At 40.8% G+C, this 13710-nt stretch overlaps 1 protein-coding gene across 8 annotated transcripts in view; it reads left to right on the top strand.

The window, feature by feature from the left end:
- Positions 1–790: 790 nt before the first annotated feature.
- The window catches only part of Ubx (Ultrabithorax), an 81282-nt gene continuing 68362 nt past the window's right edge, over positions 791–13710 (top strand). For 3 of the 8 annotated variants that reach the window (XM_017149029.3, XM_017149028.3, XM_070216115.1), the window contains exon 1: positions 791–2514. In XM_017149029.3, coding sequence (XP_017004518.1) covers positions 1773–2514 — 742 coding nt within the window. In that variant the 5' untranslated portion in view covers positions 791–1772. Of the gene's footprint in view, positions 2542–2637; positions 2802–3884; positions 4300–10650; positions 10702–13710 lie in introns of those variants that run through there. The other 5 variants (XM_017149025.3, XM_070216114.1, XM_017149026.3 and 2 more) reach the window with 4 other exon arrangements.

Here is a 13710-nt window from a genome sequence, read left to right as displayed (position 1 = left end):
CAATTATTGTTCTTTTGATTCCTTAAAATTAGAAATAATATATTGTTTAGCCGGCGGAAACATATTTTAGTAAGACAATTTATAAGTTGATTGTGTTATATTATGTAAATTCGTAAAGCGATTTCAATCCTTAGGTCTTTGTTCTCTTAAATATGTACAGAAAAGAAAGAAAAGTGTTAAATTTTACGTAAAATTATTTTAGGTTTAGGTTAAACTGGTTTATCTCTAAAACGATTAAAAAAAATTTAATTAATTTATTAAAATGTATTTTGAAATATAAAGCAATAGATTGTGATGTATAAATAAAAACAATTTTGTCAGTCCTCTACTGGCAGAAAAAGCAGCAAAAAAAAGTCATAAGTGCGGTGAAACCGACTAAAAGCGAGATGTGCATCGCTTGGCGTGCAACTGGCAACTGGCGGGCAGTCCACGGAGCGTTTTTCGCCACTGAGTTGAGTGAGTTGGTCTGGCCCATAGGAAAATCAGCCCTCCTCCATGATGAATTTCCCGCGGCGAGCGCATTTTCCCTGCTCGCGAATGATGAACGAGAGGCGCCCACCCCGGGAAATGCGGAGAGCGCAAGAGCGCTCAAACAAGTTCGAAGGCACCGAGCCGAGCGACGATTGAAAATGAATTCATCCAAGGGAATTCATCCGAGCGGGCTGGTTTGAGCACTCTCCGGCTCTCTGTTTTGGCTGGAGCGTTCATTCTCACTCGCTTTTGGCCGAGTCGAGTGGATTTTGGATGAGTGGTTCGGCGGAGCAAAGTCAAAACACTGGCAACTGCGATTTGGTGGCACATTCGTTTGATGGCAACGGTTTGGATAACAGGCGCGCGCTTTGTTTTATTATCCACATTATCAGCGGCATTATTGTTATTATTGGCCCTCAGCGCTTTTACCGCTCGCCCACGCGTCCGACCGTGAATGCCGCGCGGAAAATTCGCTTTCCACTAAATTGGCGATCCCAATCCCGATTCGAGGAAATCCGTCAGCAGAGCACTATCGCGCCCGTTCGGTCAGCACTAAGGCTAATAATCGTTTAAATCGTTAAAACCATAAAAATCATAAAAATAATAATAATAATTGCAATAACAATAAACATAGTAATAATCGTAACGCTTACGAGCCTTTGATAGTGCCAAGGCAAGCGCAAAACAAGTATTCAAATTCAAATTCGAATTCAATTAACAGCAAAGTGCAATTGGCTATAAAAACCAAAAACCCAAACGCAACAAAGTATACGAAACACTTGTGAAACCCAAAAAACAATAGTGGAGAAATATTTAAAATTATTTATGCGAGTTAAACATTAGTGCTTAGATCCTAAACTAAAGGCCTCGAGTGGAAAGTGCAATAATTAAAATTAACTTTACAAAAAATATTTACCAAACAAAAAATATTTTACAAATATTTAAGGAATTCAAAATTAGTTGATTTATCTTAAGAAAAAATTTCAAATTGGTTCTTAAAAAATACCGAAAAATCTTCAACCATATTAAACAAATAAAAGACATTTTGAAATCAAAAATCAAATAAATCAAAAACTTTAAAATCTTTCAAGCTTTAAAAAACTTGAAAAATCTCAACAATAGTTAAAAGTTATTCAAAAAGAAGGCAAATGAACACCCGACATAGCTGAGAAAACACTTGAAAATCCGCCAAAAATCGCAGAACCCTTGCAAAGAAACCCGTGCAAAATCAGTCAAGCCCCCAACGATTTTCAGCCCGTCTCTGACGGAGCACCGCCAAAATTCTCACCGCCAGCAGCGCAATGAACTCGTACTTTGAGCAGGCCTCCGGCTTCTATGGCCATCCGCACCAGGCCACCGGAATGGCGATGGGCAGCGGTGGCCACCACGATCAGACGGCCAGCGCAGCGGCGGCGGCCTACAGGGGATTCCCCCTCTCGCTGGGCATGAGTCCCTATGCCAACCACCATCTGCAGCGCACCACCCAGGACTCGCCCTACGACGCCAGCATCACGGCCGCCTGCAACAAGATATACGGCGACGGAGCCGGTGCCTACAAACAGGACTGCCTGAACATCAAGGCGGATGCGGTGAATGGCTACAAGGACATTTGGAACACGGGCGGCTCGAATGGCGGCGGGGGTGGAGGAGGCGGCGGCGGGGGCGGCGGAGCGGGCGGAACTGGAGCCACTGGGAACGCCAACGGCGGCAATGCGGCCAATGCAAATGGACAGAACAATCCGGCGGGCGGCATGCCCGTCAGACCCTCCGCCTGCACCCCAGACTCCCGAGTGGGCGGCTACTTGGACACGTCGGGCGGCAGTCCCGTCAGCCATCGCGGCGGCAGTGCCGGCGGCAATGTGAGCGTCAGCGGCGGCAATGGCAACGCCGGGGGCGTACAGAGCGGCGTGGGCGTGGCCGGAGCGGGCACCGCCTGGAATGCCAACTGCACCATCTCGGGCGCCGCTGCCGCACAAACGGCGGCCGCCAGCAGTTTACACCAGGCCAGCAATCACACATTCTACCCCTGGATGGCTATCGCAGGTGAGTGTCCTGAAGATCCGACCAAAAGTGAGTGTCCACTGTAGCACAAGTCCACTTAAAGTCCCCCAAACATCCCCCATCCCTTCTATGTGTGCATGTACCAAAGCTTTGTTGTTTCCCCAGTTGTTATCAGGCTCAACAGATTGCAGCTAAGGCAACAAAAGTCATCCTGTGACTAATTGCCGTCTCTGCTCCGATTCACAGACAAAGTCAACATGTAATGGCAAAATAATGAAGAGCTCAAATCGATCGTAGGGAAAACAGATAATCGGCCATCACAATAAAGTAGCCAAGTAAAATAAATAAAGGCGGTGAAAACAGACATTTATATGAAAATCTTATTGGAAATCAAACATTAAAATATTTAAAAAAATTAGTTTAAAAAATACTTTTAAATCGGTTTTCAAATAAAAAATAATAAAAAAGCATTTGTACACCAACAAAAATATTAGAAAATTAGTATTTTTCGAAGTAAAAAGTATAAAAATTTTTTGTTAACAATTTAAAATGAACAATTTCCTGAGAAAATAGTTTAACAGCATATCCTGTTACTTAAACTTTATTTTATAGAATTTCGACATCAATTATAAAAGCTCCATAGTTTTTAAATAAATATTAAAAAAAAAACAGAAAAAACGGTTAAAAAAAAATATTTTAATGAACTAATTGTGCTTTAGGGTCTTTAATAAAATTGTTTCCCAAGCATTTATACAATTTAGTAACAATCAATTGGAAAAATATTTAGATTTAATGAAATTTTTTTTTTTTGTAAAGAAATTGCAAACCAATTTTTCCCAGACTTTTTATGTGCTTCTAATATTAAATTGATCTTAAAAAAATCTGAATTATTTTCGCATACTTATATTTAAATTTTTTAAATGCCAACAAGATTTTTATCGAGCAATAATACACTTATCAAAATTTATTTAGCATGAAACATAAAAAAACCTGTTTTTCAATAAATAAAATTTAAAATGTGAAATTTTCGAGATTGGTAAATCACTTTATAAACCCATGCGAAACGAGCTCTTAGAAATTCCTTTTGGCCAAAAGACTTTGAATGAACTGCAAATTGTTTTCCACTTATTCTATTTAAAACCCCCTATTTGGGTTGCCAATCTGGCGATAGTTTATTCGCTGGCCGGCAATTTAAGCGATTTAATCACTCTAAGCAAGATCAGGGCCATAAACAAGAGCCATGGGTAGTCTGGAAAATGGGCGAAGAAACCAGCTCAGACCAGACCCTCCGAATCCACCTGCTCCGCTCCGCGACACCTTGCAGCGCTACGGCTGCCTCATAATTTTCAACACTTTGTTTACTAATTTTTGTCACCTTTGCTTTTAATGATGCTCGGCGGTAATTGTTGCAGCGCTGGCTGCCCAAGTGAGCTGCAATTTGTGCAACAAGAGAGCGGCAACGAGCAGCACGAAGTTGAGTTATGGCATGCGGCTGAAAGAGCTGCAAAATAGCAAAACAGAAAAGGCAGAAAATAGCAGAAGGCAGCCACAGAAGTCGGCGAGAAGGGGCAAGAATCCTTTCAGGACACACACTGCGCGCAGAAGTCGCGCTTATTACGGTTAACTACGCCATTATGTAATTACGTTTAGCACCTCGCCGCCCGACTTTTTCCACGGGTTTAAGCCACCAGCCGAGCGAGGCGAACGGCTTGTGTCTGAGATTGCCGTTTGGGCCAAGAACAATGCCAAGAGTAGGTCAGCCGAAGGAGGTCTAGGTGCTCGAAGATCGAACATAAATTGCACTCAAGGTGGCACTGAGAAAAATAAGGTGTATCAAGGGTCGAAAGATATTATATGAAAAAATTAATAATTACGCAGTCTTGACTTCGTATAATATTTAACATTAAAACTTAATTTAAATACCTCTTAATATATAGCTTAATTACTTCCGGTTTTTTCTGTGTACTGCGAAGAGCTCGTAAAAAATACCCTTCAAAAATCAATCAAATTTCACTTATAGCCAACGCGAAGAGCTGGTTAAAAAACAATTAAAGTTGAACTAAATTCAAGAGCCTTGCGACAGGTTTTCCCCTCCAATCGATCGGTTCTGCGAGATGATCAGCGTAATGAAATTTATGCGCTGTTCCAGCCCAGTCTGAAGTGTCGGTGATGAATTGGCCTGGCAAAAAAAAAAGAGAAGAAAAAAACCATTGCCAAAAACCTTCATACAGGGTGTCTCGTATAACACTTTCAGTTCGTCAGACAATCTCTCAGAGTTATAACATCTTAAGAATTTCCTCTAAGAAGTTCTAATGAATTCTTACCTGAAGATGTTCAAACAAGATTACCTGAACTTACCTTTTTAATTAGGTTCTTATAAGAAACGGCGGGCTCGTAGCCAGTTACGATATTCAGACCGAGTTGAATTTTGTGAACTTGAAACCTGGGAATTTGTTTATCTGCCGATGGGATCTACATGATTTTAAATATATATTTTGTTTTGTCTTATCTCCATCTCGCTGAATTCAAATCCGCTTGATTGCCATTTGTCAACTGCTATCGCGAATTTGATTTACTCCAAACATATAATGCGAAAATAATTTAATTTTAAGCGATTTGCTCTGAGCGAACTGATTAAATCGGACGATCGCAACGGAAAATCAAGTCATAAATAAATCGGCGCACACTTCCAGCGATCATCGATCATTTGCCGCTGATCTGCGGCCCGAAATGCAAACCAAATTCAATTTTATCGTATCTAAACATGGCTTCACATTTGAAAAACCCACATCAGAGTTTTCTGGCCTTTGGAGTCGGAGTCGCAGTTGGCGTTGCTATATGTTGTTCTTGGGCCCGTTGTGTGTTGTATGTGCGAACACGGCGAGCGGCGGGCGAGGAGCATTAAATCATTGTCCTGAAGGCTTTTAAGTCATTATCGATAAATTTCAACATAAATTCGTAAATTTGCTTTATTTGCCCGGGCCGGTGTGTGAGGTTCACGTCGGCGAAGTGGTTTATGGCTGAGTTCTGCGGCTGTCCGAAATTTGTCGGCCGCCTAATTTGGACCAGGGCACAAGGCAAAATATAACACACAGGTTGATTCATTCAACAAAATATTTTAAATTATCAACCGAAAAATATTTTATATCATATTAGAAATTTTATAAAGAAAAATGTTTATTACTTCTTATTTTGAAATGTTTTCTTAGTATATTCTTAATATTGTACAGAAATTAATTATAAATAGTAATAATTTTCTAAAAATATAAAAAACACGGTATATTTGAAAAAGTAGAAAAATGTAATAGTAAATATATAGTACGAATAATTTTAATCAACAGAAAATAGATTTACACCAAGTTAAAATTTGTAGATAATTATATTTTCGGCGATCTTTATTTCTCTCTGTGTAAATATAGTTCACCCTGAAAGATAGATTTTATTGCGGCTTGTAGTTTTTTTTGTCCCACAATGACCTTGAGAATAGCCGGCCGGACTGGCAATTGACACGTATCGGGCAATCATAATTCATATTTGCCGCAGTTTCCGAGCAAAGAACTCTCACGCTGTGACGTAATTATCGGGATGCCTTGTATTCCGGCCAATATCTACCTGCAATTGTAGCGAACACGTAGGACCGGGGAGGGCACGTCATATATCCTCTCAAGGTTAATGGGCTGTGGGCTGTACAACATTCCGAAATTCTGCAGTTCAAATGTCGGGCAACAGTTGCCACTGCAACATGCAATTAATTGCAATCGCCAAAGCAAAGGAAGTGCGTCGATGATGCCGCTGATTATGTAAATGGCGAAGTGCAAGCGAACGCACACACAGGAAAGCCTTTCAACGCGCGCTTTTAATCATTTTTATTTTTTTCGCCGGGCGCAAAATGCAAAGTCAGAAGATCAGAAACAAATCAAAGCGCCTCTGAGCATCGCAGTTTCAGTTTCTGTGGCGGATGCTAGGGATGCCCCTTGCGAGTCCCCCTGCCCGGGGATCGCTTTTTTCGGGGATTGGTTTTCGGGTTCTGGGGCAGCTTCTTGCATTTTTTTAATGTATTTTTAAATAAGGAATTTAATAAGCACCTTGGCGGTCCTCAAGTCGTTGGACTCGGACTGCGACTGCGACTGCCAGTCGAGGAGACCAAAGTTGCAAGACGTCGACGTCGCCAACGACGACAACACAAAGTGGCCCAGACACATGGCCCAACAACAAAAATAATAACAACAACGAGGAGCTGCAGGGCGAGGAGCAATTTTGGCTTTCCTCTTGTATTTTTCGAGGCCCGCGTAGATGCAATGGGCAAAGGCAACGATTTCTGGCTAAAAAAAAATATGTTAGATTTGTAAATATTGATAGAGGAAAATGTCAGGAAATTTTAATAATTTTTTAAACAAGGTATCAAATAAATATAAAATTAAAAAATTATAAAACCATTATGTATTTATTTTAAAAAACCATATTATTATCAATTTATTTTTTATAAATCTTATATTACAATTATTATAGCTGGAGCCAATTAATTTCAATGAGAACACATAATTCAATATTGTTATTCAAATGTTAAGGTTAATAGCAAAAACTAGGTGGCGCTAAGTTGTTAAAAATTATTATATTCCAAAGTATCAATTCTGAATAGAATAACAATCATTCGCCATTCATAGTTCTCCCCTAAATGCCCCCAATAAAAATGATTAGGTGTTGTATTTTTCATATAATAGCTATAATGTATGGAACCGATCGCAGATAAGAAATAATTAATAGAGTATATGTGTACTGCCAGTTTCTTCCGCATTGTGACATTGGCAGTTTGGCGTTATCGATCATCTCTTTAACATACAAATGCCATGTGAACAAGCAGTTATTATTCATATTTGTGGGCCCACTGTGCGGACGTCTTCTCTTGGCAGTTGCAAAATCATGTTTTAAGGTGTTTTTGATACCTAATAAAAACAACAACACGGCCCGGCCGAAAAGCACATGCACAGGGGGTGAAAAAGAGATGGGTAGAGCCATGCAGCCATGCCAAAAGGGACAAGGGTCGTGAGTACAGGGATATATTCGTACAAAATACGAGGGAGTATGGTATGGGAACATATAGCAGACTTTAGTGACCAAAACACAAGACCACCTTCACCTCCACCCCCCTTAACCCTTTGGTGGCTACGTCATAGCCATATCGCCACTTGGAAGACGCCAACATTGCTGCTCGACGCTCGGCGTGTTTATTATAAAACAACAAATCATTCATTATAACCACTTGTGTGTCTGTATGAGAAAGTGGCGTAAACATGAAAAGAAACCCATACACACACAACCACACTCGCAATTCCATGTTGTTTCCGATAATATGCATATTTGCGTATTATTTTGATTTTAATAATGATTTATTTATTATTAATAATTCATTGGTGGTGGCCTCTTGCCGGGATTTTGTATTGGGATCGGACGGCCTGATTGCGATCTGATCCCCACGAACATCCAAACAGAGAACCCAGTTCTTCGAGTGCAAAAGCTGCCCACTAGTCTCTCCATCGCCATCTCCATCTCGTTTGAATATCGCTTGTCTTCGGGTTGTGTAACAGAAGTTGGGCTACCAGCAAACAAACACGCCGCATCGTAGGAAACGCATATTATAATGAGCTTCAATTAAGATAGAAATCTCCAAGACTAAAAAGACAAAGATTAATGGGTTCACAATTGTCCAGTCGAGTGGCTTCAGGTGGCTATGCCAATAGAACTGCACAGAAAAATATTTATAAAAATATTAATAAAGTAATTAACTAAATATAATTTTTGCCCCTTAAATTTGAAAAATTAACAATATTTTAAAAATCATTTTATTACCAAATTTTGTTTTAATAGGGCATTCTATCAACATTTATTTTTCTCACTGTAGAAACATGTTTCAATGCCACATGTTCACAAGCCTGAAGATCATTAGGCATAAATATTTCTTTCGCGTCTCCACGCCATTCAAAATTTTCAAGAATATTGTATATGAATGAAGAGTTAAACAGTGTTATTTCATGTTTGATTTTTTGGGGGAAAGCCCCCGTCTTTTCCAAACTAGTTGGCACTACCCACTCTATGGTAAAACAAAATTAGGGCATTTCGGATTCGTCGATACCCTCCAGCAAGAGCCTGTTTTGCCAGCTCTCCATGATTTACGAGATCTGCCTCGACCAAAATGTGGGTAACTGTTATAGCAGCTCGGAATATATATTTTTTCGTTTGTTGGGTCATCGATTGGTTCGCCGCATTCTCCAAACATTTGCCTCTATACTATAATTTATAGATTACTATTTTGATTTATCTGGGCAAGAACTTTGGTCAGAACTTTCGGATCCTGCGCCTCCTCTTTTCGGGGGGCCACATTAATGTCAATTTAATGTTTCCTTAATGACATCTTCTGGCTGCAACTTCTCGTTGTTGCTGTTGGCGACCAGTTGTTATCAGTTTGCTGGTCAAAACTGGGAAAGTGTTTATGCTAAATAGCTAACGAGTTTTCCACTCGAAAGTGAATCTCTCCGGCGTTCAAGTTGCATTCTGTCGTCGAGCTGAGGCTCTGCTCAAAGTTCCGTATGCCACATGCTCTCGGCGTCTATTTATTTGGGTCGGCAATTAAGATTTATATCAGCCCCTTTGATGGGGCAATAAAAGGCCAAAGACGCCGCAAGCTGCAGCCGGAAAATGCTCTCGTTCTCATCCCAGAGATTTTCAGACGCCTCTCTTTCTCATTTATGCGACTGGCGGCTAATCCTCCTACAAAAACGAAGCGTGCGCCGCCTTAAAGAGTCATAAAAATCATTTTCCCCCCGCGGAAAAGGTGTGAAAAATCACAAGAGGCGAGGGTTGAGTTTTCCAGGGGCAAGACCGCAAACTAAATGTTTAATTTTTACAAGTCGCGTCGCATGTAAACAGAATTCAGCATCCATTCCCCCTTTTAGCCAGCCATTTGTTTGAATTTGTCTAAAGTGGCTGGGCCCCTTTCCTCTAATTTTTCTTTCATAATTTTCATTTTCATTTACATTTACAGACGGAAAAAAAAGAGCAGAGAGAAGAACCAAGCGTTTGTCAAATTTAAAACCCTTTGCCCCTCATAGTTTTTGGCCGTTTTCTTGGTCTTTTTAATTTAATATTTTCTTTGTTGTTTCTTTGCGTCTGGATGGCCACATAGTATCAGCAGTATCTGTGTGCGGCACTCGGCTTTCGGTGTGTCTGTGAGCTGGAAATTACGTTTACTCAGGCGCCAGGCGCGCATATTTAAATACACACGTGTTTTATCGCTGCCATTAAATCATATTTTTATACTTTTACCTTTTCCACGGCAAGCTGCCGACGCCCCCTCGCACCTCGCCACCCCCCGAACGCCCACTTTTCGAGGCGTTGGCATTTCGGATTGTTTACATTTTGCACTTTCATGGCATAAACAAAGCTGAAGCGACGCTAAATATCGTGAAAAAAGGCGAGACATCCAGCAAACGCGATAGAAAGAGGCGATAGTGCCGTGTCCATGAATCAGTCTAAATGGGATTGATAGCCCCAGTTCAAACTTTGAACGACTCTCGTAGTGACTGGCGAGTTATCAAGAGTTTATAGAGAGAACTTTGAGTGGCTTAGAACTTAACTCATTAGAAATTGGATTTTAAAGGGCGATATCACTGGTATACATACGTCTTTAATTCCTTTTTAATGATCAACACGTAATTGTTGCATACCAATAATTATATGGTTAAACAATAATTACTGCAACTGTTTTCCATAGTGCTTCATAAATTATACATTTGTTCTGGATATTATGCAAAGTAATACTTTACTTAGATATACTTGATCTAATTAAGCAATTTTCTGATTCCATAATTATTTAAATTTAAAAAACAATTTCTTTTTAATTCATGTTAAATTACTTTCAATTATCACATGTATCTTTCCATCTTTCTCTATTCAATATCCATTATCCAACCGAATACAACAAAGCTTTGGTTAGCAAATCTTAACCTGCTCCGCACCACGTGCGGCTGCTTAACCCCAAGTTGCCCCTCCAGATCCCCAGATCCCCACGTACCCCATATTCCAAACACCAACCATCTGCATCTCGAGATCTCTCGAGAGCAAACAATTTTGATTCCACATTTTTTAAACGTTTTCTTCTCTCCGCTTTGCTTGCATTTTCAGGTAAGATAAGATCTGATTTAACACAATACGGCGGCATATCAACAGACATGGGTAAGAAAATTTCCACTTTTATTTCATTACATTATTCGCTTTTAAGTTTTCGCAAAATAGAGTATAGATCATAGAGACTAGTGCAGGTATACTAACAAATCCCTTTTCGGTGTCGGTGTCTAAAATACCCTATCATACGTTATTTTTTTTATGTGGGCTAGATTTATAAACTCTGGGGGCGCGGCTGTGGGTGGACCGGGAAAACCTGGGGGCCGCGTGTGGAAATGATTGATTCACTGTCCCATGATTACGCGCCAGCCGAGAGAGCTCACCATGTTCGAGCTGCTTGCTCCGGTGGCAATTAATATTAAACATGGCAATTCAATTGGCCAACAAACGCGGCCAACACGCACGGTGGGATGAGTTGGGTGGAAGTAAGGGGTATCCAGGGGGGCATCCAGATCTGGGCCCTGTTGGACGCCTCGTTTGAGCGGCTCCCTTTTCCCTATAGTACCTCGTGCTATCAGCTTTGGTTCCTGCTGCCGATCAAGCAGCCGAATTGCGTGTTTTCCCCACATACCCTGCACTTCGGGTGTAAATTCACTTAATTAACAGTTTTTTAGATAAAAATATGAATTTTAAATAGTTTTTGTTGTTTAATTATGCACGTTTATATAGAGGATAAACTGCTACTCTTTTTCTTTGATACAAACAAATGCAATTACATTTTTTAAAGATGAACAATATTGCTAAAAAAAATTATTCTCCACACATAGAAACTAAAATTTTTCCTAACCTATTAAAATAGTGTAAAATTCCATATAATTTTTCGTATCCCCTGATATAAGAGTACATCCCATTCGTCTGAATCAAAAACGTTTACGATATTCGCCGCCGAACGCGAACATCAAAGCCCCAAAGCCACTGAAGGCGTTTATTTCAGCCTGTTGTTTGGGACCTTTTGATGCGAGGTTATCAATCAGTCTTGTCTCGCGCAGCTACTTCTTAAAATCCAATTACACACGTGAACAAGGGGACTTGGGGTTGGAGGGACTCCCTCTGATCAGCGCGGGTCTTGAGCTTTTTTGTTTCTTTTTTGGTTTTGTGCTGGGCAGGCCACTCAAATTACATACATTGTTGGCGGTGCATTGGGGCGAAAAATTGCCGGGCCATCAGCGAAGTTAAGCCACCCAGATGCTCCGTAGTCAGCCACTTGGCTCCCACTTATTATTTATATTCAATTGATAATCTCGTGCAAATCGGTAGCTAAATGTTGGCACAGGCGCAACAAGTGGGCAGCTACTTGGGGATCCGCGATCAGCTATCCCAGATTTGAGATCCACGACACGTACACGGAGAGAAATGGTGATTCTTTCACGGGGTGATCAAAAGAACTGCAATGTTACAGCGCTATCAAAATAGTGGAATTATTACACCCATGATTACAAACCAGTGAACTTAAAAAAACATCATATAAATACTTAAAATACGTAAAATAAATAAAAACCATTACATTCTTCATCTTAAAACAATGTTGGGTTCTTTTACTTGCTAAAACCAAGTTGATAATTATAAAATAGTAATATTTTTGGGGAAATCTGGTAGATAAAAACGATTTGCAATTTTCTCCGTGTGGCATCACTTTTGGCACTCGCAGATAAGCTCCGATAAGCCCGCTGCTCCTGGCTGTGGATTATGGCCGGCACTTAAGGGGCACTTTTGGGGGAGGTTAGGGGAGTGGTCTTTCAGCCAACCAGAGGAACAAACGCTCTCTTCCGGCTTCACTGACATTGAACGCTGCGTTTTCGGTCCGTACCCGCAAGAGATAATTAAATAGCGGCCTTAATAGAATTAAATGCCGTGTTTGCATTTCAAAATCCGCAACGTGCCAAAATGCAATGGCCAACGGGCTGACGCCCCCCAACTCCATTTGTGTGTCCACCTGGCTGGACGGGGAAACAAAAAATGTCAATTTGGACAAGTTTTGATAATTGCAGGTCCCCCTAGTTACTGTGTGTATGTGAGTGTTGCTACTGTGCGGCGTGTTGCAGGTTGCATGTGGCCATGTTGCATGTAGCATGTTGCAGTTAATAATTATTGAAATGTGCGGCCTGCCAGGAGTTGTGCCATGCTCCTTGCGCTTCCTGCGCGGCTTCCTCCATCTGAGTGTCCGTATGGTTGTCCGTTTGTCCGCTTGTCCGTTTGTCCGTCAGTGGCTGCATGCTTCGTTACCTTTTAGCCTGGCCAAAAGGCTAACAATGCTTGCATTTTCCCACCTTTTTCACATAACTTTTTCTCCCTCTCCCTGGCTTTGTTTTGTTTTCTGCGTTTTTTTGTTTCTGTGTGTGTTTTTTTTGTCTGTTTTTCGCCTTGTGTGCTTGCTGGTGGCAGGGTAAACAAGTCGGCCACTTGGCCAACTCGTTACTTCCCGCTAAAAACCCTCCCCTCACATGTCGATTGGCGATGTCGAAGTTGTTACCACTTTGGACGCGCGGTCCGGCCTCCGTCGGCCGGCACCCCTGTAATAAATTCATATTCAAATTGTTAATTGAATATTATTTGTTAAATTTGCAAGCATTAAATGTAAATGTCAGCGGCGGATGTCCGACGCAGGGGGCGTGGCCAGTCGGGGGCGAACGGGAGAGCTCCTTTTTTTATTTGCTCGTATAATTTCGGTGTTCGCTTTTAATTGAATTTATGCGATTTTAATAGGAGCAGGTTCGCCTGAGGGCTTTTCGATTTCGAGGGATGTTTTTAACAAATTAAAGTATAGTTTTCTATTTTTTGAAAGATTATAGTAACTAGTTTGCAGAAAAAACCATTTATTGTAAAGTATTTCATGAAATCGACCAAGTGAAGCCCCCATTTAAAATAGATCGAACACAGAAAACAACGAAACTCGGTCACTGTTCCAACGACCTCAAAAAATCGCCTGCAAATATTCGGAAACACCGCCCCACCCTCAAAAATCAACAAAAAATCCTCCCAGGGGAGTTTTAAAATTTGCAAACGAATGACAAAAAAACGGGCAAACAAAAAATGGTGCCAAATGCGACTGTGAGTATTGTG

The sequence above is a fragment of the Drosophila takahashii genome, chromosome 3R (genome assembly GCF_030179915.1).
Source record: "Drosophila takahashii strain IR98-3 E-12201 chromosome 3R, DtakHiC1v2, whole genome shotgun sequence".
Classification (NCBI taxonomy): Eukaryota; Metazoa; Arthropoda; class Insecta; order Diptera; family Drosophilidae; genus Drosophila; species Drosophila takahashii.
The sequence above is the reverse complement of the archived record's forward strand: the minus strand, read 5'-3'. Positions and strand labels throughout refer to the sequence as shown.